The sequence below is a fragment of the Acomys russatus genome, chromosome 12, assembly GCF_903995435.1.
Source record: "Acomys russatus chromosome 12, mAcoRus1.1, whole genome shotgun sequence".
Taxonomy (NCBI): Eukaryota; Metazoa; Chordata; class Mammalia; order Rodentia; family Muridae; genus Acomys; species Acomys russatus.
This window is the reverse complement of record NC_067148.1, coordinates 58,770,778-58,796,397: the sequence shown is the minus strand read 5'-3', so window position 1 is coordinate 58,796,397 and position 25,620 is coordinate 58,770,778. Positions and strand designations below refer to the sequence as shown.

The following is a 25,620-nucleotide window of genomic DNA, read 5'->3' as shown; positions in this document are numbered from 1 at the left end:
ACAGGGCACCGGGAGCCCCCTCTTGGGGTCCTAGGTCTCATTAATATAGTAACTTAAAAAACTGATTCAAATGGAAGCTCAGGGACAATTTTATTAGACAAACATCCCAAGCATGGTGGCGCAAGCCTTTAATCCCAGCACTCAGGGTTAGGGAGGCCGAGGCAGGCAAATCGCTGTGAGTTCGAGACCAGCCTGGTCTACAAAGTGAGTCCAGGACAGCCAAGGCTACACAGAGAGACCTTGTCTCAAAAAACAAAACAAACAAACAAACAAAAAACAAAACAAAAAAACCAAAAACAGCGCCACGCCTTTAATTCCCGCACTCGGGAGGCAGAGGTAGGTGGATCCATGTGAGTTCGAGGCCAACCTGGTTTACAAAGTGAGTTCAGGACAGCCAAGGCTACACAGAGAAACATTGGCTCAAAAAAACCCAAGAAAAACTATTTGGTTCTGCTGCGGGACGTGGCTGGCATGGTCAGCCCTCTACCTAGGGGCGTGGCTTCCCTTCCCCCAGAGATTCAGTATCCAAACCAGACATTTTGGTTCCAGGGCCCTGCCCACCTCTCATGCGCTCCCCTTCCCTCTCTCCTCCTGTGCTGCTTCTAATAAACGTGTGTTTATTTTACAGCTTCGTCGCCAATTAGTTCATTCTGCTTGTTTAATCACTCAGGGTTGACTTCTTTCCTTACTGATCTTCTTTCAAAGAAAGGAAGGAAGGAGAAAGAAAAAAGGAGAGAAGAAAAAAAAAAAAAAAAAAAAAAAAAAAAAAAAGAAAGGTTGAATAAGAGAATTCGGGACACAGAGAAAGCCCTTTGTAACTTCAGTCTGAGTCTGTCATCGGAACAGGGGGGCAGTTGCCAAGGAGCCAGGGACAAATGTGAGGGTCTTGCCAAGCAGCACACGGGTCATTATCTTGTCAAATGTTATTCGCGCAGTGTCTCTTGTATCAGACACTTCTCTGTTTGTGACCTTGGACAAGATGCTGCCAGGGAGCTGTTTGGAGGGCAATGGCGCCTGACACAGTATCCAGTCCACTCTCAGGGGCTGTGCAAACACAGCAGGCTCTCCCCGGGGCTCTCTGGGGCTCGTGGGGCTGCCAGGGCAGGGTTCCCTCACCACTAACTTGGGACTTATTTCATCTGAAATTGGCAACACTTTCTGGAATTACCAGCCAACTTCAGAAATCTGGGGTCACCACAGATTAAGGCATGACTTGGGGCATAAAATAAATGGAGACACGTCCCAAGTGCTTGTGTGATAAAATTATGTTTAGACGCTGGACGGGGCTTACCTAAGATGATCCCAAAGCTATCCTCCAATCAGAGGAGGCCACATCACACAAGGGGGGGGGGGTTGATCCTTGGAGTTTTTATTTTTATTTATTTTTTGGGGTTTTCGAGACAGAGTTTCTCTGTGTAGCCTTGACTGTCCTGGACTCACTTTGTAGACCAGGCTGGCCTGGAACTCACAGAGATCTGCCTGCCTCTGCCTCCCGAGTGCTGGGATTGTTGGGTGGTGGTGGGAACGTGCTTCACAGAGGAACCCTATCTGGGAGTGGGGAGAGGGGTGGCGGTGGGGGTGGGGATCAGGACATGGGATTGGGACTCTCATGAATGGGATCAGTGATCTTCTAAATGAGACCTGGGGGAGCTCTTGTAACCCTTCCCCCACCCCAGAAGGCTTCAGGAAGGGCCCTTGCTGGAAGGAGAAGGTGGGCACCATCGGTGTCTGGATCTTAGACTGCCAGTCTAGGGTCCTTTGCTGTAGCAGCCAGAGCAGTCTCAGGCATCACTTACTAAGTGTTTTTTACCCAACTAGAAGAAAGGTATTGCTAAATGGAAAAGTTGGGGCCTGGAGTGATGGCTTAAGTGGTTAAGAGCACCGGCTGTTCTTGCAGAAGGCCTGGGTTTGACTCCCAGCACTCGCATGGTGGTTCACAACTTCTGTAACTCCAGTTCCAGGGGGCTCAACCTGCCTCTTCTGGCCTCTGAGGGCAACAGGCAAATATGTGGTATACAGACATACATGCAGACAAAGCACTCATACATACAAAGTAAATAAATAAAACATTTTTGAAGTCTTATAAGAGTAATATTTCAAAGGTTTAATGTACACTTACTGATCCTGTCTTACGTGGCAGAGGGTCTGGGTACATAAAGGAGAGCAAGAGAAGTAAACTCTTGCCAGGAGTGGCAGCACACACGCCTTTAAAAGCAGATGGACTCTGTGAGTTCAAGGGCAGCCCACTCGACATGGTGAGTTTGAGGACAGGGCTATGTAGAAAGACCCTTTCTCAAAACCAGAAAACAAAAAACTGGAAAAGAAAAACAACAACTTCTAACTCTATAAAAACGTTGCTCCTATCTGAAAACGAGAGCACAGACTACCATAGTGTAAGGCTGGAAGCCTGGAGAGAGCACAAAGATCCTGGGTACCACACCCAGTGCACCATCCTAACAAGACTGAGCTGGGAACCATCAGCACCAAGATGCTCCTTCAAGCCGAGAGGTGGGTGCGCACATCTTTAATCCCAGCACTTGGGAGGCAGAGGCAGGCGGATCTCTGTGTGTTCAAGGCCAGCCTGTTCTACAGAGCGAGTTCCAGGACAGCTAGAGCCGTTACCCTGAGAAACCCTGTCTTGAAAAACAAAACAAACTAACAGACTAAAAAAAGATGTTCCTTAAGAGCCGTTACTTTAAAATGACTTACAGTCGTAGTCTTTCCTTCCTTCCTTTCGCTTTTCTTTCTTTTTCGGTTATTTTTGAGACTCTATTTTAATTACAGCATTTCTCGCTTCCCCTTTCTCTCTCCAAACTCTCCCATACACCCCTCCCTGCTGTCCTCCAAATTTATGACTTCTTTTGTCATCAATTGTTATTGCATTCAGATATGTCTAGGTATAAATATATATTCTTAAATATATCCTGTTGAGCTCCAGCATTTAGAATTCCAGCACCTGGGAGATGGGAGCAGGAAGAAGTTCAAAGTCATCTTTTGCTACTGAGCCCCACGATAGCCTAGGTTATGTAAGACCCTGTCTCATCAAAACAAAACAAAAAGGCTGAAAAATGCCACAAGCAGGGGTTCTAATGGCCTACGCATTATTGTTATTCTAATATTGCCTGTTAATAAGACTAATAAAACTATAAAGGTTCTAATTGCCCAACACACACACACACACACACACACACACACACACACACACACACACACGTGCACACATGCATGTACACACACATCAGGAGGGCTATTAGTGTTAATTACCAACCTGACAAATTCTAGAACCAAGTGGGAGATGAGCCTACGTGTATGTGTGAGAGATTACCTTAACTACGCTACTGAGGTGGGCAAGCCTGCCCACTGTGGGTGGCACCATCCCATGGCCTGGGGATTCTGAGATGTGCAAGAGGAAAAGGCAAGCTGAGCATTGTTATCCATGGTTCTTTTCCTTGGGTTGGGGGGGGCGCAGCGTGACCAGCTGTTTGTGCTCCCACTGCTGGTGGTTTGTGAGCTGAAGCAAACCCATTTTTTTATAAGTTGCTTTTACCAGGTTTTTTTTTTTTTATTACAGTAACAGAAAAGAAACTTAAGACGTCCCTGGACCTTGTGCTGGAGAGTTTTATGTCAACTTGACACAAGCTAAAGTCATCTGAGACGAAGAGCCTCAATTAAAAAATGCTTCCATGGGGACTGGAGAGATGGCTCAGCGGTTAAGAGCACTGGCTGCTCTTCCAAAGGACCCGGGTTCAATTCCCAGCACCTACATGGCACCTCACAACTGTCTGTAACTCCAAGATCTGACACCGTCACACAGACATGCATGCAGACAAAATATCAATGCACATAAAATAAAAATAAATAAAATTATTTAAAAAAATGCTTCCATAAGATGGGGCTGTACACAAGGGCATTTTCTTAATTAGTGCCTGATGGAGGAGGGCCCAGCCCATTGTAGGTGGAGCCATCCATAGCCTGGTGGTCCTGGGCTCCATATGAAAGCAGGCTGAGCAAGCCATGGGGAGCAAGCTAGCAAGCAGCACCCTCCATGGCTTCTGCACCAGCTCCTGCCTCCAGGTTCCTGCCCTGCTGGAGCTCCTGTCCTGACTTCTTACGATGATGAACAGTGATCCCAAATAAACCCTTTCCTCCCCAACTTGCTTTTGGTCCCAGTGTTTCATCACAATAGTAACCTGACTAATACAGACACTAAGACTAGTTAGAATCAGTGTTAACCCTTCGGGATCAGGCACTTTTCGAGATCATTTTGGGGAACAGAGAACCAAGGAGAGAAAGAGAACACTAGCACGCTGGTACTGTGTGGAGGATGTGACGTGTGCTCAGTGGATTTCGTGTGTGTGTGTGTGTGTGTGTGTGTGTGTGTGTGTGTGTGTGTTCACAAGTTTCTGGTCTTTCAGCTGGAATTGCCCAGCTCTTCCACAAGTTTGAGTCTGGGGTGTGAAACAAGGTTAAACAAAGTTGACCCAGTGGGAACCAGGGAGTGGTGGCCCATGCCTTTAATCCCAGCACTTGGGAGGCAGAGGCAGGCTGGTATCTGTGAGTTTGAGACTAGCCTGGTCTACAAAGTGAGTCCAGGGCAGCCAAGGCTACACAGAGAGAGCCTGTCTTGAAAAACCAAAAACAAAAAGAAAGCTGACCCGGTGGGAACCAGAAGAGCAACGCCCATGAGCGCGAACCACAGGCACAGACAGGAGCTCGGCACTACTTACTGTCCTCCGGGAGGTTGTTTTCTCTCTCCTCTCTCTCCATTTGCTGGCACCACCCTTCCATGCGGTCTCGCTCGGCCTGCAGAAGCTTCAGGAACCAGTGGCCATCCCGGTGGCACACGGACCTCTGAACGGCCTCCAGGGGGTCTTCTGTGATAGAGTCGATCCAGGGGTCCGGAGGTGGCAGGATCGAGGGGTCGAAATCCGCGTCGAAGTCGTCGTCGGCTGCGCAGGCGTGATAATGGTTTCCTGAACCCTGGATACTGACTGTAGAGGTGCTGGCATCCCGGGAGAATTGCCTGGCCATTGGGCCTGGACACGAATTATCCTCTATAGACTCCAGAGAGTTTTCCAGATTATCGTGGAAGTCCAGGTCAGCCTGCACTGCAGTTGTCACGCTGTTGGACCGAGTAAATCTGCGGAAGCTTGGAAGAGAAGGGAAATGAGAATTAGTTCCAGGATATTTATTGAAGTGTAACTATATCCTGTTTGTTTCGGTGGGCATGACAAGGAGAGGTGTCCCATCCTCTCAGTCCTGGGTGTTTAGAGGAACAGTTGGGGGTGATCTTTTAGGTGAATACACTGGCAGCAACGAATCTAAATCACTGTTAAATATGAAATAATAAAGTATACGTAAAGTAATTTTCTTTTTTTTTTGTTTGTTTGTTTTTCGAGACAGGGTTTCTCTATGCTATCTTGGCTGTCCTGGACTCACTTTGTAGACCAGGCTGGCCTCGAACTCATAGAGATCCAGCTGCCTCTGCCTCCCAAGCACTGGGATTAAAGGCGTATGACACCATGCCTGGCTCTCGTAAAGTAGTTTTATGGGAGGGATACAACATGGAGCTACAGAAGTCACTGTTGGAGTCCCGTGTCTGATTTCTTCCTCAGATCTCAGGCAGCTTTCAGAACCACTATGGGAGAAGCAAAGCATTTGGATTTAATGTTTCTACGATTTTCTTACAGGTGGGGAGAAGCATGCCATGTAGGCTTGGCCACGACTATTGCAATTCCTGCACTTCCCCAGGGTCACCTCTTAGGGAGAGTTTCCTGAAATTCCTTAGGTTTCCCTTAAATTCTAAACCTTTTTGCTTGGGAAGCATTCGCCCGCCAGTCCTGTAGAGTCACATAACAGTGTGGTGGTTCACAGTCTTCAGGATAAAGATCAAGAGATCTGGGGTTCTCCGTGACTGCCCTCCGTGTGCCTTTCATGTGCTTTGCCACAATTATTCTTCAAAGGTGGCAAGAGTCTGCTTGTTAACAGGTTCAGACCGAACCTTGGTGTCTCCGTCTCTCTGTCTCTCTTTGAGACAGGGTTTTTCTGGATAGCCTTGGGCTATCCTAAAGCTGGCTTCACAAACTAGGCTGGCCTTGAACTCTCACCAAGATCCATCTGCCTCCGCCTCTGCATGGTACTGATGGTACCTGTCTCTTGCTCACTCCTACAGCCAAGGTGAGGGTGTGTAGATTGTCAGGAGGGTTGTGATGGGTTTAAGGCCAGCTTCTCTATACCCCATCAGCACCTCTTTTTCTGTAGTGTGTGTGTGTGTGTGTGTGTGTGTGTGTGTGTGTGTGTGTGTTTACATGTGTGATATATGTGCATATATGTGGGGGTCTATACCCGTGCATGCACCCAAGCATCTGTAGCAGCAGTGCTCAGCCTTTGTGGGGATGGTGGGGGTGGGGGTGGTGTGGAACAGCCCTTTCACAGGGGTCACATATCAGATTTTTGGGGAGGTTTCAAGACAAGATTTCTCTGTGTAACCCTGACTGTCCTGGACTCCCTTTGTAGACCAGGTTGGCCTCGAACTCACAGCGATCCGCCCCTGCCTCTGCCTCCCGAGCGCTGGGATTACAGGCGTGCGCCCCCGCGCCCCGCTGCATATCAGATGTTTACATCATGATTCATGACAAATTACAGCAAAGAAGAAGCAATGACAATCATTTTATGGTTGCGGTGGTGGTGGGGACACCACATGAGGAGCAGTACTAAAGGATCGCAGCGCTGGGAAGACTGAGAGCTGCTGGGCCTAGAGGAAGACACCGCGTGTCCTGTGCTATCTATCACCCTCCACCTCACTCCCCTCAAATGGTCTCTCACAGGACCTGGAGCTCAGCGGGTGGCCAAGAGGACCCAGCCTGTCCTGAGTTGCTGGTGTCACAGCAGGCACATGGATGGTGGGAATTTGAACTCAGGCCCTCCTGTTTAAGCAGCCAACATGGTTTTAAAGATTTATTTTTATTTTATGTGTTTGTTTTGCCTGTATGTATGTATGTGCACTGTGTGCATGCCTGGTGCCCTCAGAGGCCAAGAGAGGGTGTCGGATCCCCTGGAACAGCTGTTACAGATGATTGTGACTCAAACTTGAATCCTCTGCAAGGGCAGCCAGGGTTCTTTTTGGAGGGTTGAGGCTGAGACAGGGTCTCTCTGTGTAGCCTGGGCTGTCCTAGACTCTGTAGGCCAGGCTGGCCTCGAATCTACAGAGATCCACCTGCCTCTGCCTCCCGAGTGCTGGGGTAAAAGTGTGTGTCACCACCGTCCGGCTTGAGGCCAGTGTTCTGACCACTGAGCCATCTCTCCAGCACTTTGGCCTTTTAAATTTTTTATTTTTATTTTTGTATTTTTTACTGAAGCCACCATAACGAGCACAATGTGGGGTATTTCCTTAGGTAGCTCATGACTATGCCATTTTGGGAGTTTCTCTGCCAGCTGATTTTCAATTACTGTGTCATATTCAACGGTGCCAACCTTAAAGGATGGTGCATTAAGCAAAGTCTATGCAGCATTAAACACCTCAGGCTTTCACTTGATTCTCCTGGAGAACCCTGTGGAAGGCAATAAAAACTAGTGCTTTTAGTCTACCAAAACCAGAAAGGTCCGAGTAACATGGGGAAACAGTCATGTGAACCAGTCAAATCAAACTGTCAAAGGAAAAAGGATCATTATCTAAATAAATAAATAAAAATAAAATCCACATTTCCCTCCAGAGAATTATGTCAAGAAAAGGTGTCTGGAGGACTGGTCTGTGTTGGTATTAAGAGTAAAGACAGGGCCAGGCGCCAGCTATGGTAGCGCATGTCTCTAATCTGGGAGGCAGAGGCCTCTATGAGTTTGAGGCCAGCCCTCGGACAGGCAAGGGTGCACAGAGAAACCTGTCTCTAAAAACAAAACAAAACAAACAAACAAACTGAAAAGAGTAGAGACAGTCACGCACAGCAAGATCCAGGCCACTCAGTTAGGCCATCTTACCACCTACTGTCTTAAAAACTCACATCTATCCCAGTGCTTGGAGGACAGAGGCAGGTGGGTCTTTGTGATTTCAAAGCCAGCTGGTCTACACAGAGAGCTCCAGAACAGTCTGAGCTTTCTCCACCTCCCCCCCCCCCAAATAAAATAAAATAAATCAAATCTGTTGACATGATCAGTTTGGGTTACGTCTGTATATTATTAATACTCCAAGGAGCCAAAGCATGTATGTGTGTGTGTGTGTGTGTGTGAGGTTGTGTGTAGTATGTGTGTGTATGTGTGAGGTTGTGTGTGGTGTGTATGTGTGTGTGTCTGAGGTTGTGTTTGGTGTGCAGGTTTGAAAGCTATGTTAAAAAGTCTCTGTTTTCACAAGGAAGGGCAGAAGAATGATTAGGGTAAACCATTTCCCTCATTTTTTGGCTGTTTCTGTATTTCTTCCACTTTGTCCCTAAACGCTAAATGTCACTTCCTGGTGACTTTTCTCTTCAGCTGCCGTGTGTGACTCAATGGAGTTCAGGCTGTCCCACTAACACAAACATCTCAACCTCACAAATCTTTAGTCTTCTCTTCCCACGATCTCTGCTTGCCAGGAGATCGAATTTCCGAATTCACTAGTCCCACTTGTGCTCCAGAACCGCACACTTGCCAGGAAGGAACCTGGGGCACAGAGGAAACAGTGGCCTGCTCTCCTGTTCTCAGCCACACAGAGCTGTCCTGCTAGCGTTCCTGAGGGCCGTCTCCCGGCCGTGGATCGGGAAATGCATCCACCTTCTTAAGAAAAATTACTTGGCAGTAGATTAATAGAAGTTTGCAGTGCAGTTTAGCCACCCAGAAAGAAATAAAAGTTAAGCAAAATGAAAATGGTTTGGGATTAAAGGCGGTGCCTTTGAACTCCTGCACCCTGCACAAGCTGTACCTCCCACCCCATAAGTCCCATAAGCAAACGCTTTCTGCTTTCTTCCACTCTGAGCTTTCAAAGAATGCTTTGTAACACACACACGCACGCACGCACGCATGCACACACGCGTACGCACACACACATGCACACACACGCACACCACACATACACACATGCACACATACACACACACTTCTCCTCATCTTTCAAGTGCATAAGCACTTGTGGGCAAAGGGCTTGATAAAGTTGTGATTGTTTTAAGTTGTCCCATAGGAACTCAGGAAAGGGTCACTAAGATTAATCCCCATGAAGGGGTAACCCTAACAGCTGAGCCTGATCACGATGCCCCCAAACCCACACTTCCCAGTCTTAAAAGCCCTTCCTTCCTGCATGCCCTGCAGGCACAGTGTGTAATGATTTCACTTCTGAGCACGTCCAGCCAGTATGCAGGCCTAGGATGCAGAAAGCCAGCGATGAGAGACTGGATGAACCAGTGTGGAGGACAACGGCCTGTGTGTTCTGAAGACTGAGCAACAGAAGTCACTGACTAGCAGTCTGGGCTGGGGGCCCTTGTGCCTGCTAAACAAGTGGGGGTTTCTGATTAAAGAACTTAAAAAAAATTTTTTTTTATTTAATTTTAACTTATGTGTGTTGGTATGAGGGTGTGAGATCTTGGAGTTACAGACAGTTGTGAGCTGCCATGTGGGTGCTAGAAATTGAACCCGGATCCTTTCAAGGAGCAAGCAGTGCTCTTAACCACTGAGCCATCTCTCCAGCCTCCTATTAAAGGACTTTTTATACCCGTTGCCACAATGTTTCTTTATGGAACAGGGGGAGGGGTGGGAGGGAGGAAGGGAGGAAGGGGGGGGGGGGGAGAGAGAGAGAGAGAGAGAGAGAGAGAGACAGCTAAGCTGAATGTTGCCATCTTCAGTGTCCGTTTAAGGGCTGGAGTTTGAACCCAGGGCTGTGTTCATGCCAGACACGCGCACTCTAACAGAACTACTTGCATCCTGACACATCTGAGTCTATGGTCTAGACCTGCCCAGCATTCAGAAGTGACACTCAAGTCATGTGGACATCTTGAGGGGGGACTGATGCTGTCATGCCCCCGGGCACAGCCCCCAGCCTCTGGTCACCACCTTTGTCCCTCTATTTACATAAACTGGTGGTCTTTCGGAACTAAATCTGGCCACGCAGTTGGAAACGCGACTCTTAGGCAGTTCTTTCTTCTTAGGAACCTCCAGCTTTTCTCACGGAAGCTCCTATCAGGGTGTGCGTGGCTCTGCAATGTACTCCTCAGGGCCACGGCCATTTTGATGATTTGTGAGCCGGCACCATTTCTGATAAAGACCCAACATAATTCATTATACAAAGTAAAAGACAAAAGAAAGGGAGGCTGAGGTTGAGAGTCCTATAAGAATGTTGTCTTTCTAGTCAGAGCTGCTCCTGAGAGAAAGCTCAGCAGAGCCCAGCTGTGATGTATCCCTCACTCAGAGCATCCCCCTCCCCCTGTCCCCATCCCCTGGCAGCCTTGTGAAGGACACAAGTGCTGTCCTAGCTAGACTGCAAAGCTGTTCAGGACACATCACAGCTTGTTCTGAATTCCACAGTCCTAACTCTTTCGCCCGGAGATCTCTTCAAAGCAGAGAAAAGGGTCATGAAGACTCACTCCATACTGAATATGGGTGATGTATTGGCAGCTAAAGGCACGGGAAGGGAAGTAAGGGCAGGGGGCAGGGTAACACCCAGCATCCTTTGAGAGGAGCCACGTGTGGCTGGTCATCTTTTGGGATGAGCTGGGAAGCTGCTAATATTCCTGATGGCCGTCACTATGGGAAGTCTGGTTCTATCTTTCAAAAATTCCAGAAGAAACTGCTTTGCTTTAGTGAGGCCAGCCCTTGTCCTCTGACCCAAGGTAACTAACACAGCTATGAGATGTCTCCCTAATGAGTTTTAAAAGTTCATTTTGATTTTACGTCTATGGGTGTTTTGCTTGTGTGTGATGTGCCCAGATTTGCTTGTGTGTGTAAGGTGTCCAGAAGAGGGAGTCAGATCCTCCTTGGCTGGGAAACCAACTTAGTTCCTCTACAAGAACGCTGCCCAGAGGCAGGAGCCAGCCTGGCCTACAAAGTGAGCCCAGGACAGCCAAGGCTACAGAGAGACCCTGTCTCGGGAGTGGGTGGGTCAGTGAGACCATCAAGTGCTCTTAGCTGAGGAGCCCTCACTTCAACCCCAGTGATGCGGTCGAACACAGCTTTGGTGAGGTAAAAGTCATAGCTGGTCTCTTTTCTTTCTGTTAACTAAATTATCTTAAAAAAAAAAAAAAAAAAAAAGTAAAATGGAAGAAAGAAAGAGAAGGAAGGTAGAAGGGAAGAAAAAAAGGAAGAGAGGAGAAAAGGAAAAAGGGGCTTTTGAAATTTGAGGCCCACTGATGGTCATGCCTTTAAACTCAGGTGCCTGTTAGGGACTGTGTGAGTAGGTTTCATCATTGTTAAGCATGGAGAGAGACTGAGAAAGGTGGTCACGGGCTGTGTTGCTGTTCCAGGAGACAGTGAGGGGTCGACGGGTCTGAAATTTCTTTGTGGACAAAACAGGGATGCAGTCTTAGGCTTGAAGTGCCTGTTCCTCAGGCCCTTCACTTTGTTTTACTTTTTGTTTTAATGTCTCGTTGAGATGAAATCGCTGAAAGCTCAAATGTTTACCCACTGAAGTCACCAGCGATCAAAGGAGGGATGTTTTATGGTGGCGGCCATTGTGGTCAAAGGGAACAGTGCGGGTTCTCTGCGTCTTGTTCTGCCCAGTTATGAGGCGAATCTGAGCTCTTTCTTTTGTTTTGAAAAATAGGGTTTGGGGGGCTGGCGCGCTACTGGCTCACTGGGTGAGGGCACCTGACACAATACCTGATGACCAAAGATGAATCGCTGGTTCCCACACAATGGAGAGAGCCAACCGATTCCTCTAAGCCACACACGCACCCGCCCATTAGGCAAACATACAGGGTCACCTGTAGCCAAGGCTGGCCTCAGACTTGCTATGCAGCCCAGGTTGGCCCTGAACTCCTGACCCCTGGTGGAAACGGAGGCAATTTTGATGGAAAACCAAAGATACAGGAATTCTGTTCACTGAAGCTTTTGTTTCTGGAGATGACTCTCATCAGGGGTGGCTCTCATCAGGGGTGGGCAGCGCGTCCTCCTAGGCCCGTGACTAAGTCTTTGTTTGCAGATCCGGCAGAACAGCAGCAGTCTTGTGCAAGCAGATGTAATGGGGCAGCCCAAGCTGGTGTCAAACTCATCATCCCCCTGTGTGAGAGTGCAACTACCATACCCAGTTCTCAGGAGTGTCTTTCTTATTTGTAGTCAGCATACTCTTTATGCCTACATTTAGGCACTGTGTAAAAGGCGTGGTAGGAGAAAGAGCAGGGGCTCCATTTTTTTTTTTTTTTTTTTTTTTTTTTTTTTGCAAGTCAACGTATGTCTGTACCAATTCTTTCCCCACCAATATACAGGCAAAGATTCCAGCTTTCTCTTCAAGAGGGTGCTCACGTTTTCCAAATTCACAGAGAAACAAGAGTCATGGTCTCAGTAGGAAATGTGCTGGATGCCTGGTCCCTGGCTGGAGGAACTATCTGGGAAGTGATGGACACTCTAGGAAGTGCGGCTTTACCTGGGGAGCTTGGTCACTAGGGGCACGGTAAACTTTATTCCCTCATTCCTCTGACTCTCTCTTGTCTGACACAGGTTGAAGAAGGTCATCACATGTTCCCAGGACAGTGCCACCCTGCCTAAGGACATGGGACCAAGGGACCATGAACTGATCCTCCTGAAACCGTAAGACAAAATCATCTTTGCTACCGGAAGCTGTTCTCAGATATTTTGACCAAAGCAACACAAATAACCAAGTAGGCAAAAGCAAAGCAGAAAACTGGTTCCAGAAGTGGGGTTACTGCTGAGACTAAAATCTGACCGCATAGTTCTTAAGCCTTTGAAACTAGTTTCTAGGAGGAATTTGGCAACAGAGAATCCTCACAGACACAGAAGACCAGAGTGTTGGCACAGATGTGGACAGTTAACATTATTTTGTGATGTTTTGGACGGGGACAAAGATTCCATTGGCAAACTGTTTGTGTTATACTCTGGCAAAGAACTTGTCTATATTTTGTCCTTGTCCTAAGCCTTTGTGGAGGCTCCAGAGACCAATGGCTTATGCTTTGATCCCAGTACTTAGGAGGTAGGAAGGGTGTTACCAGTTCAAGGCCACTCACAAGTCACAAGTTCAGGACCAGAGAGTAAGAAGATCCTGTAGAAAGAAAACTAAAAATCTATGATTTCTGAGGAGTCTACTGTCATTACAAAGAAGCTACATGTTTTTGCATTGGGACAATAAGAAAGATGCCTTGGAGGAACAGTTCAGGAATTGGCCAGACTTTTAAATGTGAAAAATAAGATGGCAGGCAACAGATATGACATGGAGACGTTTATTATAGTGGGAGGGGCACCCCCAGAGAGGAAGAGAGACAGAGAGAGAGAGAGAGAGAGAGAGAGAGAGAGCGCAAGAGGGAGCAAGGGGTACCCCAGAGAGGAAGAGAGAGAAAGAAGAGAGCAAGAGGGGAAGTGAGAAACAAGAGAGATGAAGAGGTAAGAGAGAGGGACAAGATGGGTTTGTCCTTTTATATACTGGGCAGGGCCATGCCCGTGGCAGGTAGGTGATGATGTCATAGGTTGCTAGGCAGAGTGGGGCAGTATGGTAACACAGACCTCACCCATGGCAAATCCAAGAGTAGAAAAAAAAAAGTATCATTTGTGAAGTTTTTCCCTTGAGAAGAGGGTGCGTCCACTATAGCTTGTTTGCACAGGGCTGCCAGAGAAGTGATTTATTAAGGAGCTATTTCACTGTGCACAGCCACCAGGCATTCCAAGCCCAGGGTCACCGAGAGAGGCCATGTGGCCTGTGAGTGACCTGGCCACAGAGGTGAGGCCGCTCAAGCCTACTGGGGCTCCATCTTGTCCGCATGTTTCAGACATGGAGCTACAGGGTTCAGTGTTTGCCCTGCTGGGTTTTTGCTTTGATTTCAACTCTCTTTTCTGTGCTCTTCCTTAGGACATTACATGTTGGAGGCATGTAACTTGTCTTTTAAATTGTACAGGTTTTACTCATGTTCCACAGTGTACACACACACACACACACACACACACACACACACACACACACACACACAGTGGTACCCACTGGAAATCCCAACATTCAAGAGACTGAAGCAAAAGGATTGCTGTAAGTTCAAGACTAACATGTCTATAAAGCAAACTAGCCAGGCTTACATAATGAGATTCTATCTCAAAATAATGGTAATAAAATTAAACAAGTAAGGGGCTGGAGAGATGGCTCAGAGGTTAAGATCACTGTCTATTCTTCCAAAGGTCCTGAGTTCAATTCCCAGCAACTACATGGTGGCTCACAACCATCTACAGTGAGTTCTGGTGCCCTCTTCTGGCCTGCAGGCACATATGGGGGCAGAATACTATATAAATAATAAATAAATCTTTAAAAAAAAAAAAAGTAAAATACATACTGTTGGCATCAACCAAAATGTAATGAAACATATAAAATTTATAGAAACTCTTGCAGAAAGCTGAAAAGGAAAAACTACTTCCTAACTCAGTGTAAGCTTTATTCTGACACCGAAGACACAAAGACCTTGCAAAACAAAATAACAAACACCCTCAGAATATAGATATGGAAGTCCAACTAAATACCCCTCAGTCAATCGAATCCAATACTATGTGGAAAAGATACAAGATGAGCAAGCTGGACTACAAGGTCGAGTTAACATTTAAAAAAAAAAAAAAATCAGATGGTGGTGGCGGTGGCACATGCCTTTAATGCCAGCACTCAGGAGGCAGAAGCAGGAGGAAGTCTGTGAGTTCAAGGCCAGCCTGGTCTACATAATGAAACCCTCTTATCGTGTGGTGTGTGTTGTTTTCCCCTCCCCAAACAAACACCAAATGTATTTATTTAATTAAAAAAAATAAGTATTTTTAAAATTTTATGTGTATATGTGAGTACCTGCATGGGTGTAGGTGCACCATGTTTGTGCCTGGTGCCCTCAAAGACTGGAAGAGGGTGTCCCATTCCCTGGATCTGGAGTCCCAGGGGAAGCTGCCATGTGGGTGCTGGGATGCTCTGCCAGAACAGCAGGTGCTCTTTACCACTGATCATCTCTCTGCCTTCCTCCAGCAAGTAAACAAATAAATCAGTGAATGCCAGCCGACTGGACAGCCTCATGAAAAAGAATAATTTTGCATCTTTACCTCAACTTACATAAGAAAGAAATTAGCTCAAAATGAATAAAGACTGGATTAAGGTCTAAGGCTGTGGTAGTCTCGGAAGGGTGCGCTTGGCCAAATGTTGACCTTGGGTTTGGTAATGATTTCTTTAAAAAAAAATTAATTAGCCAGGCAGTGGTAGTACACTTCTTTAATCCCAGTGCCTGGAAAGCAAAGGCCGGTGGATCTCTACGAGTTTGAGGCCAGCCTGGTCAACAGAGCAAGTTCCAGGATAATCAAAGCTGCACAGAGAAACCTTGTCTTGAAAAAAAATTAATTAATTTAGTTTTATGTGTATGTGTGTTCTGTCTGCATGTATGTCTGTGCACCACATTTATGCCTGGTGCCCAGGGAGGCCAGAAAAGTGCACTGGATCCCCGAGACTGGCACTATAAGTGGTTGTGAGCTGCTATGTAGGTGCTAGGAATTGAACCATGGCTCTCTGAAAGAATGGCCAGTGCTCTTAATCGCTGAGCTGTCTCTCCAGCTTAAGTGAGATACTAAAAAATATAAGCAACAAAGAGATAGGCTGGACTTTTTCAAAATTAAAAACTATCGCACTCCCCCCCGGCAAAAAAAACCCTATACAGAGAGTGGGAAGCCAGCTCACAGAATGTTGGAAACGGAACATTTTAAATCTGATGATAAAGACCTGTTGTGCAGAATATGCGAAGAATTCTTAAAATATTGAATCACAAAAGAACAAACAACTCAAATTTATATAAAAGGACAAATGACTTGAATAGATACTCTCCAAAGAGATATACAATAGACACATGAAAAATAGCTCCTTATATAGTACAGAAATTCAAATTAAAGCTCTAATGAGATAACACAGCATAGTCACCAACATGACAAGGAGGAGGAGGAGGAGGAGGGAGAGGAGGAAGAGGAGGCAGAAGTAACTAGTGTTAGTGCTTCCTCAATTAAACACATAAAACTTCCTTTTTCCGGGGGCTGGAGAGATGGCTCAGCGGTTAAGAGCACTGTCTCCTTTTCCAGAAGGCCCTGAGTTCAATTCCCAGCAACCACATGATGGCTCACAACTATCTATACTGAGATCTGGTGTCCTCTTCTGCCATGCAAGTTCACAATACAGGCAGAGCACTGTATAAATAATAAATAAATAAATCTTTAAAAAAACAAAAAACAAAACAAAAAAAACTTCCTTTTTCCTTTTTTTGAGACAGGGTCTTTAACTCCTGGCTGTCTTTGAACTCACTATGTATTCCGTACAGACTAGCCTCAAACTCAGAGATCGTCTTACCTCTGTCTCTGGAGTGCTGGGATCAAAGCGTGTGTCACCAAAGTCATTGCTTTACATTTTTAAAGTATTTGTTCTATATGAGTATATGGACACACGTGCATGGGTGTGCATGGGTGTGCATATGCCCAGCTTGTGTGTGGAGGCCAGAGGACAGTTTATGGACCTTGGTTCTCTCTTTCTCCCCTGTAGGCCCCAGGGATAAAGCTCCTCAGGCTTGGCAGCTGGTTCTGAGCTATCTGGCATTGAGGTTTTGTTTTGCTGGGTTTTTTTCTTTGTTTCGTTTTTTTGTTTTTTTGAGACAGGGTTTCTCTGTGTAGCCTTGGCTGTTCTGGACTCACTTTGTAGACCAAGCTGTCGTCGAACTCACAGAGATCCGTCTGCCTCTGCCTCTCAAGTGCTGGGATTACAGGTGCGTGCCACCAGGCCCGGCTTTATGTTTTTCAAAACAGGGTTTTTCTGTGTACACCAGGCTGGTCTCGAACTCACAGCAATCCCTGCCTCCCAAAGTAATGGGATCACAGGATTGCCCCAGCACCTCTGCCTTCTTGGTATGACTTTTTTAATAATAAAGAGAAAACTTATGTGATGTTCTTTTTAAAAATTTTACTATTTTAGCTGGGCAGTGGTGGCGCATGCCTGTAATCCCAGTATTTGGGAGGCAGAGGCAGGGGGATCACTGTGAGTTTGAGGCCAGCTTGGTCTACAAAGTGAGTGCAGGACAGCCAAGGATACACAGAGAGACCCTGTCTCGGGGGAAAAAAAAAGAGAAAAGAAAAAGAAAAAGAAAAAGGATTTTTTTTTTTTTTTTTTTTTTTTTAGTATTTTATGTGTATGGGTGTTTTGCCTGCACTTATGTCTGTGTGCTACATGTGTGCCTGATAGCTTCAGAGACCCGAAGATGGCGTCAGATCCCTGGACTTCAGTTAGAGCACTTGTGAGTTGCCGTGTGCGTGCTGGGACTCTAACCCTTGTTAGTTACTAGAACAGCCCAGCCGGTGTTCTTACCTGCTGAGCCATCTCTCCAGTGCTTCCCTTTCTTAGTATTAACTGAATTATTCAAAAGCACACACTCCTTATTTTAAAAGTCAATGTACAGAGAAGAGATACAGGCACACAGACACGGGCGGCTTTTGTTTTTCCAATTACTCTGAAGCCCACTAGTTATAAACTTACAGTGTCACTGTATCTTTGCCTCTGGGTAAATTTGCATAGTCCTTTTATCACAAAGGCAGTAATCACCTCCCTCTTTGTGTGTGTGTGTCCACTGCTGGGGTCAGAATCACCAGTGGGCTCATGTGACAAAGGGCAGCTTAAAGTCACGGGGCTAACACAGTCGTTACTTAGGGAAAGCGGAGCCCCCTGGGAGCCTTGGGCTTTCTCACCTTAGTTAACAGAAAGGGATTACTTTCCTAGAGTTGTTAATTATCAGTTTGAAAGCCTAGAAGGCTTCATAGGGATTCCTGAGAGCAGCCAGAAGGATGAGAGAGGACGGGCAGGTGTCGGAGGGCTTGCACCCAGGGCTGCAGAGGAGGCTGTGGGTGTCTTCAAATATGTACCTGTGGATCCTGTAGGGTCAGTGCTACCAGCGGGCCTGCGGCAAGGAGCAGGAACTGGGGACAATAGCTGGTGTTTGAAGAAGGTGATGAGTTAAGCTCCAGAGAACGGCCTCCTTGCAAACACTGCATTTAAACAATGAGCTGTGTGTGGACAGCATTCCTCTGTGCATGGCCCCTACTGTGAGACTGTGAGGCTGCCCAGGAGAGGGGACCCGGCACATCTGCCACCTGTGACGGTCCGAGCACGTCCTAGCTGCTCCACCACATCCAAGCCTCTTCCGGAAGCAGACCGCTGCCTAGCACATCTCGCTTCTGTTTTTTCCTTTACAAATAATTTATGAACGGCTTTACTTTAATTCAGAACTCTGAAGTCTCCTGCTTGGTAAACAGTCAGGCAGGTGGGATTTTTTTTTTAGGTTGGTTGTCTAACTAAGCTGCGGCCGTGCAAAAGGCTAGGAGTCCCCCAGCCTCCTAAGTATTCTTTTCTTCTGTTTTCTTTCTTTTCTCGATTTTTGTGAAGTTGCCGCTTCTTATTCCTGTCAATGTGTTAGGGGGAAGGAAGGCTGGCTTGTTATCTGGTATTCAGTGTGAAAACAGCTGGTTCCTCATTAACACTAAGATAATTGGGGGTGGGGGGATGTCCCCAGTCATCATGAAGGAATCTTAGCCGCCCAGTGTCGCTTTGTATCTAACAGAGCTACTACCAGCAGAATCATAAAAAGGAATTATGGGAGAGAGAAGATGAAAGCGACCCTTTCAGAGACAGGGATAGACATTTATGTAAATGCTTGTTTACTTCACAGAAAAGGCCAACTACAAAGCGACCTGAGGAGGAATATTCCTGAAGGTCAGAGCACTAAAATTACCTCAGCCTTTCTAGGGGATTAATTAACTTGTTTACCCATTTAGTGGTTTGGGATTTTTTTTTTTTTTTTTTTTTTTTTTTTTTTTTTTTTGAGGCTGGGTTTCTCTGCATAGCCCTGGCTGTCCTGGACCATCCTGACCTCAAACTCAGAGAGATCCACCTGCCTCTGGCCCTGAATGCTGGGATGAAAGGTGTGTGTCACCACCACCCAGTTAATAATGCTTTAAAAAATATTTTTTTGCATTTGTTTAATGTTTGTGCAGGTACCTGTATGCATGCCCCATGTGGAGGTTCGAGAACAGCGTTTGGAGTTAGCTACTTCTCTGCATCACGTCCACAGGCTAGGTGCCCAGTGAGGGCCTTTACGCACTGACTCGGCACAGCAGCCCCACTTGCCATCAACTTTAGTCTTCATAGCACTTAAGACACTAGCAAAAGAGCTGGGCGGTGGTGGCGCACGCCTTTAATCCCAGCACTTGGGAGGCAGAGGCAAACAGATTGCTGTGAGTTCAAGGACAGCCTGGTCTCCAAAGGGAGTCCAGGATAGTCAAGACTACTACACAGAGAAACCCAGTCTCAAAAAACCAACCAACCAACCAACCAACCAACAGGTAATAGCAAAGGTGAGGAGAGCATCCTTCATGCCAGGCACTGCTCTGAATGCCTTCCTGTGTTACAGGACACACCCCAGGACAACCACCAATACTGATATTATCCGTCTTCTCTTTCACAATTAAACAAATGTATGCTTTTGGCAACAGTTTTGGAGTTCACAGCAAAATTCTATAAGCTGTATATTTCCCGTGACGCCCTTCTTCATTCAGACACACCGTACCCCTATTAAAATCCTCCACTAGAATACGATGCGTGGTGTAATTGGCACCTCCACATTACCAAAGGATTATGGTGTGTATTAGGCCCAACTTGCTTTGTTTCCCACCTCGGGTGATTTGCATAGGAATGGGCCCCCCAGACTCCAGTGTTTGAATGCTGGGCTCAGGGACTGGCACAGGTAGGAGGTGTGGCCTTGTTAGAGGAAGGGTGTTGGAGCATAGTAGACACCCAGTGTCTCCTGTTGCCCAAAGATCAAGGTGGAGAGCTCTCAGCTCCTTCTCCAGTACCGTGTCTGCCTGCATGGCGCCATGCTTCCCGCCATGACCACAGTGGACTAAACCTCTGAACTGCTAGCCAGCCCCAGTTAACCCTTTCCCTTTGTAAGAGTTGCTGTGGTCATGGTGTCTCCTCACAGGAAACTAATACCGCATCTGTGTAGCTGAGGTTGGCCCTAAGAACTCACATCCCAAGTCCTGGGATCACAGGTTTGTGTGACCATGCCCCTCCAGAGTTCAGCCTTGGTTTCCGTTGTATATTCTACTGTTAGTTTGTTTTTAGTTTTCCTAGATGGGGTTCTCTGTGTAGTCCTGAGCGACCTGGAACTCTCAGAGATCTACCTGCCTCTGCCTCCCCAGGACTGGGATCAGAGGCGTGCGCCACCACTGCCTGGGTCTACTGGGTTTGATAAATGTATTCTGCTAAGTATGTACCACTGCAGTTTCGTACGGAGAAGTTGATGGCCTCCAAATTTCTCTGTGTTGCCCCTGGCCATACCTTTTACCCCACAACCCTTGGCTTCATCTTTAATGCCAGCAATCTTATGGTAAGCAGTCTGTTTAGATTGACTTGTTCTGTTATAGCAGTTTCCTCGTTTTTTTCTGCATGATAGCTTTTTTGTTTTGTTTTGTTTTTGTTTGTTTGTTTGTTTTTGGTTTTTTCTTCAAGACAGGATTTCTCTGTGTAGCCTTGGCTGTCCTGGACTTACTTTGTAGATCAGGCTGGCCTCGAACTCAGAGATCTACCTGCCTCTGCCTCTGCCTCTCCAAGTGCTGGAATTACAGGCCTGCGCCACTGTAGTGGCTGGTTTTGTTTTTTAAAAGAATTTTATTATTTGTTTTTTATTGTGTGTGTGTTATTTAATCTGTATTGTATTTATTGATTATAGGGAGAGGTATGTGTCACGGTGTTGTGAGAGTTTTTAAGATTACAGGCACCTATATGTGTGTATATGTGTGCACATACATGCACAGCAATGCACATGTGGAGGTCAGGGGCTGACTTTGGAGGCTGGTTCTCTCCTTCCACTACCCGTGTCCAGGGGTTGCCAGGCTTGGTGGCCAGCATCTTTTCCTGATGAGCCACCGCTCAGGCTCTGGTTTTCTTTTATCATGACTAGGTAGTGTTCTTTCAGAATGAACAGGTGTGAGAATTTTGGCACTTGGTACACATACCAGTGTGATCACGTGATTGCTTTTCCTAGGCATGTTCATGTGCCAATTGTTTTACAAATGTTGAACCAGACTTGCATCCCTCTGAGAAATCAGGACTGATCCTGGTGTAAAATTAACTTACACATTGTTTGATTCAATTTCCTAATATTTTGTTGAAGACTCTCTCTCTCTCTCATTTTCTTTCTTTCTTTTTTTTTTTTAATTTATTTTCTCTCTCTCGTGTTCAAGACAGGGTCTCTCTGTGTAGCCTTGACTGTCCTGGACTTGCTTTGTAGACCAGGCTAGCCTCGAACTCACAGCGATTCTCCTGCCTCTGCCTCCCAAGTGCTGGGATTAAAAGTGTGTGCCACCACCGCTGGGCTAAGATTCTCCTATCTGTGGCCATGAGAAACATTTAGGTTTTTTTTTTTTTTTAATTTGGATAATAGGGTCTTGCTGATCTCGTGAACTAAGTTTGGAAGCAGCTTCACGATTCTTCTACAGTGTGGAAAAGACGGGTGAGAATTTGTATAGCTCATACAGCATGGGGAGCTACAAACCGAACCTCTGACTCCTCTGCAAGTGCAGTTTGCACTTTGACCCTGTAGCCTCTCTCTGGCCCCTACGCGCTCCTCGTGATGCCTGAGAACGCCCCTTGGTCTGTACTGTGCGGCTCTTTCATGCAGCTGCTCCCGCACGCACTCTTTTTACTAGTCTTAGGTGACGGCTCTTTCTCCCTCAACTTATCCAACATCTTTTTTTTTTTTTTTTTTTTTTTTTTTACTTGTTTTATGTGTGTAAGTGCTTTGTCTGCATGCGTGTCTGTGCATCATGTGCATGCACTTCTGCCCGCGGTGGTCGGAAGAGGGTGTCGGATCTTCTAAAACTGGAGTTGCAGGCACTGGTGAGCTCCCGTGTGGGCACTAGGAACTGAACCTGGGTCCTCTGCAAGACTAATAAGTGCCCTTAACCACTGCGTCTTCTCTTAGCTATTTTTGAGGGAGGGTCAGGGCCTCACTATGTAACCTTGGCTGGCTTAGAATATCTTACGTGTAGACCAGGCTGAGCGCAAAGTCATAGAGATCCGTCGCTCTCTCGCTCCTGACTGCTGGAACGAAAGGTGTGTAGCATCAGGATACGGGCTCCCCAAAACTTGTCTACACTGGCCTTGAGCTCACTGGTGCAGCCCAGGCAGGTCTTTCACTTGCCATCTACATGAGTCAGATCTCCAGCAAGGTGGACCACTATTGGCCTGGCTTGACCTCATGAGATAGTTTTGTAGAATTGTCCAAGTCGGTGGCGTTTTCCTCTCAACACCTTAAACACTCCACTCCACACTTGTCTGAGTCCTTTGCGTTTACTGGATCTGTAGTCTGACGCCTGACAGTTTCTCGGTTGTCATTGCTTCAGATGGCATTTCTGTTCCCTCTTTCTGTCCCCTTCTTCGGGCTCTCCCCTCCTACATATATCGTGGTTTGTAGTTGTCTCAGCGTTCACTGTGCAGACCCAGGGTAGTTTTCCTGAGGGAAAATTTACCAAGTATGGCGGTGTCCTAAGCTACTGCTGGACAGTTTTCTCTGGGGTGCCAGGTCCCTCGGGATGGCATTAGGCAGGGGTTGGATACAGGAGGCGGAGGAAGGGTATGCCGCTCTGTTCCCCAGAGCTGGAGTTTCAGGCAAACATGAGCCAGAGGCTGTGGGTTCTGAGAACCAAAACGGGGTCCCCCATAGTGTTTAATCTCAGCTCTGTGGCAACAGGACATCTGAACCCACAGGATTACAGAATCCCATTTAAAAAAAACAAAAACAAAAAACAAAAAAACAGTGATATCACAAATCTGTTCCAAAAGCCAGGTGTGGTGGCGCATGCCTTTAATCCCAGCACTTGGGAGGCAGAGGCTGTGAGTTCAAGGCCAGCCTGGTCTACAAAGTGAGTCTAGGACAGCCAGGGATACAAAGAGAAACCCTGTCTGGAAACAAAACAAAACAAAACAAAAAAAACAGAAGTTTGTTCTAGCAATGAGATTCTGCGATGCTTTGAATACTAAGATTGTCCAGTAAGTTTGCTTTAAGCATCAGTGTAAAACTGGGCCCTGTGTATTTAAAAATATTTTTTACATTTATTTTGTGTGTGTGTGTGTGTGTGTGTGTGTGTGTGTGCGTGTGTGTGTGTGTGTGTGTAAGTGCATCTGTACTCCCAAGCGCACACCCACACACAAACACATACACAGTTTAAAAAGATAGCATGGCTGGGCTTGGTGCTGCATACCTTTAGCTTCAGCACTCAGAAGGCAGAGGCAGGCCGGTCTTTGTGAGTTTGAGGCCAGCCTGGTCCCATGTCAGCCAGGCTACATAATGCAATTTTGCCTTAACAACAACAACAAAATAATACTACTAATCAAATTAACATAAAAGCAGCCATAAAATTTTATGGAGAGGGACCTTTGGCAGTTCCACGTTTGCACTTAGTGTTTGTACGGACACTCTCTCAGCTACTGTCCTCACCAAAGCTCAAATGGAGTGCTGTCATTTACAACACAGGAGGGAACTTAGTATCGACTGGTGCTTTCCAAACTGAGTGGAAAGGTGAGGGAGCGTGCTCGCTTATCACGGATGAGTACCAGACCACCCTTCCCACATCCTGACCGAAGCGCAGGAGCTGCAGACTCACCACTTCTCCTCCTCCACTTGCACTCCCACGGACTGGAACTTACTGGAGGCCTTAGTCTCCACTGTTTTCTCAGGCTCCTCAGCATCGTCCACCTGGAGAAGAAAACAAACAAACAGAGTTGATCCTTTTTCACTGCCTCACTTGAGAAACAAACGCACTTTCACCTCAGGCCTCTCAGGGAGGATGGGACTGCTCTGTGATTTATAATCTCCCTGATCCATATTTGTGCGCTTGAGAGCAGCAATTACTACGTTATTGGTGCGATTCTGTTCATATTTTCTTTTGTTTTTTATTTTTTCTATTTTTAAATTTTTAATTTTATCTTTAATTAATTAATTACTTTTTGGTTTCTTTGTGTAGCCTTGGCTGTCCTGGACTCACTTTGTAAATCAGGTTGGTCTTGGAACTCACAGCCTTCCACCTGCCTCTGCCTCCCTGAGTGCTTGAATTACAGGCATGCGCTACCATGCCCGGCTCTTCAGCTTATATGTGTATGTGTGTGCACCTGAGTATATTTATGTGTACCACATGTAAGCAAGTGCCTGGGGAGGCCAAAGAGGATACCTGAAACTGGAGATACAGGCAGCTGAGAGCCACTATGTTGGTGCTAGAGCTGAACTGGCCCCTTGCAAAAGCAGCAGGTGCTTTTAACCACTGTGCCATCTCTCCAGCCCCTGCCTGACTCTGCTGACTGGAGTAAACCACTGTTTTATTTCCTTCCAAAGCTGACAAATGCCTGTGGTTCCTCCATAGACTTATAGACACAGTCACTCTTTGGTTTCTACAGGAACTGGCTCTAGGATCATCATGGCTATCCACACTCAAGAAGGTTTCAATTCTTACCTAAGAGGGCACAGTGCCTACCTGTCGCTACGCCTGCCCTCCCTTGTGTGTGGCCACCTCTAAAGCGTTTCTATTTTACTTACATGATATGCAGAGTTGCATACTGTACAGTTTGGAGAACAGTGAAAGAAAACACAAGTTGAATACATACACACTTTTTGTTGTTGTTGCTTTCTTGAGACAGGATTTCACTGTGTAGCCTTGGCTGTCCTGAAACTGGACCTGCGGACCAGGCTGGCCTTGGACTCAGAGATCCACTTGGCTCTGCCTCCCAAGTGCTGGGATTACAAGCATGCACCACCACACCCATCTGACAATGCAGAGTTGTAATCCTAGGGCTTGGGAGATGGTGGTAGGAGGACCGGGTTAGAGTTTAATTTTACAAAGCAAGTTGGAGGGCAACCTAAGCTGTAGGACGGCTTGCCTCACCCGACACCCAATCATGTTAAATGAAAAAAGATGGGCTGAACCAGGTGTGGTGGCGCACAACTTTAATCCCAGCACTCAGGAGGTAGAGTCAGGTAGGTCTCTGTGAGTTTGAGGCCAGCATGGTCTACAAAGAGAATTCCAGAACAGGCAGAGCTACACAGAGAAATCAATTCTGTCTCGAAAACAGACAAACAAAACCAACAAAACCAAAACAAAGAAAGAAAAGAAAGGGAAAAAGAGAAAAGGCAAGCTGTTGAGATGGCTCAGCAGGTAACACTTGCTACCTGACAACTGGATTCAGTCCCTGAGGTCACAGGCAGAAAGAAAGAATTAACTCATTAACTCTCATAGTTTGTCCTCTGACTTGTACAAGGCAGCCATGGTATAAGTAAGACTACACACACACACACACACACACACACACACACACACACACACACACACACACAGATAAATAAATAAGCTGTCCTGAAAATGTAGTAAAACATAATAAAACAAAAATTCAGGGGGCTGGAGAGATGGTTCAGAGGTTAAGAG

At 46.5% G+C, this 25,620-nt stretch overlaps 1 protein-coding gene across 11 annotated transcripts in view; it reads right to left on the bottom strand.

Annotated features, from left to right (window-relative positions):
- The window catches only part of Dlgap1 (DLG associated protein 1), a 509,503-nt gene that overhangs the window by 23,585 nt on the left and 460,298 nt on the right, over nucleotides 1-25,620 (bottom strand). For all 11 annotated transcript variants that reach the window (XM_051154471.1, XM_051154473.1, XM_051154472.1 and 8 more), the window contains 2 exons: nucleotides 23,812-23,903; nucleotides 4,728-5,149 (listed from right to left, as the gene is read on the bottom strand). In XM_051154471.1, coding sequence (XP_051010428.1) covers nucleotides 4,728-5,149; nucleotides 23,812-23,903 — 514 coding nt within the window. The remainder of the gene's footprint in view (nucleotides 1-4,727; nucleotides 5,150-23,811; nucleotides 23,904-25,620) is intronic.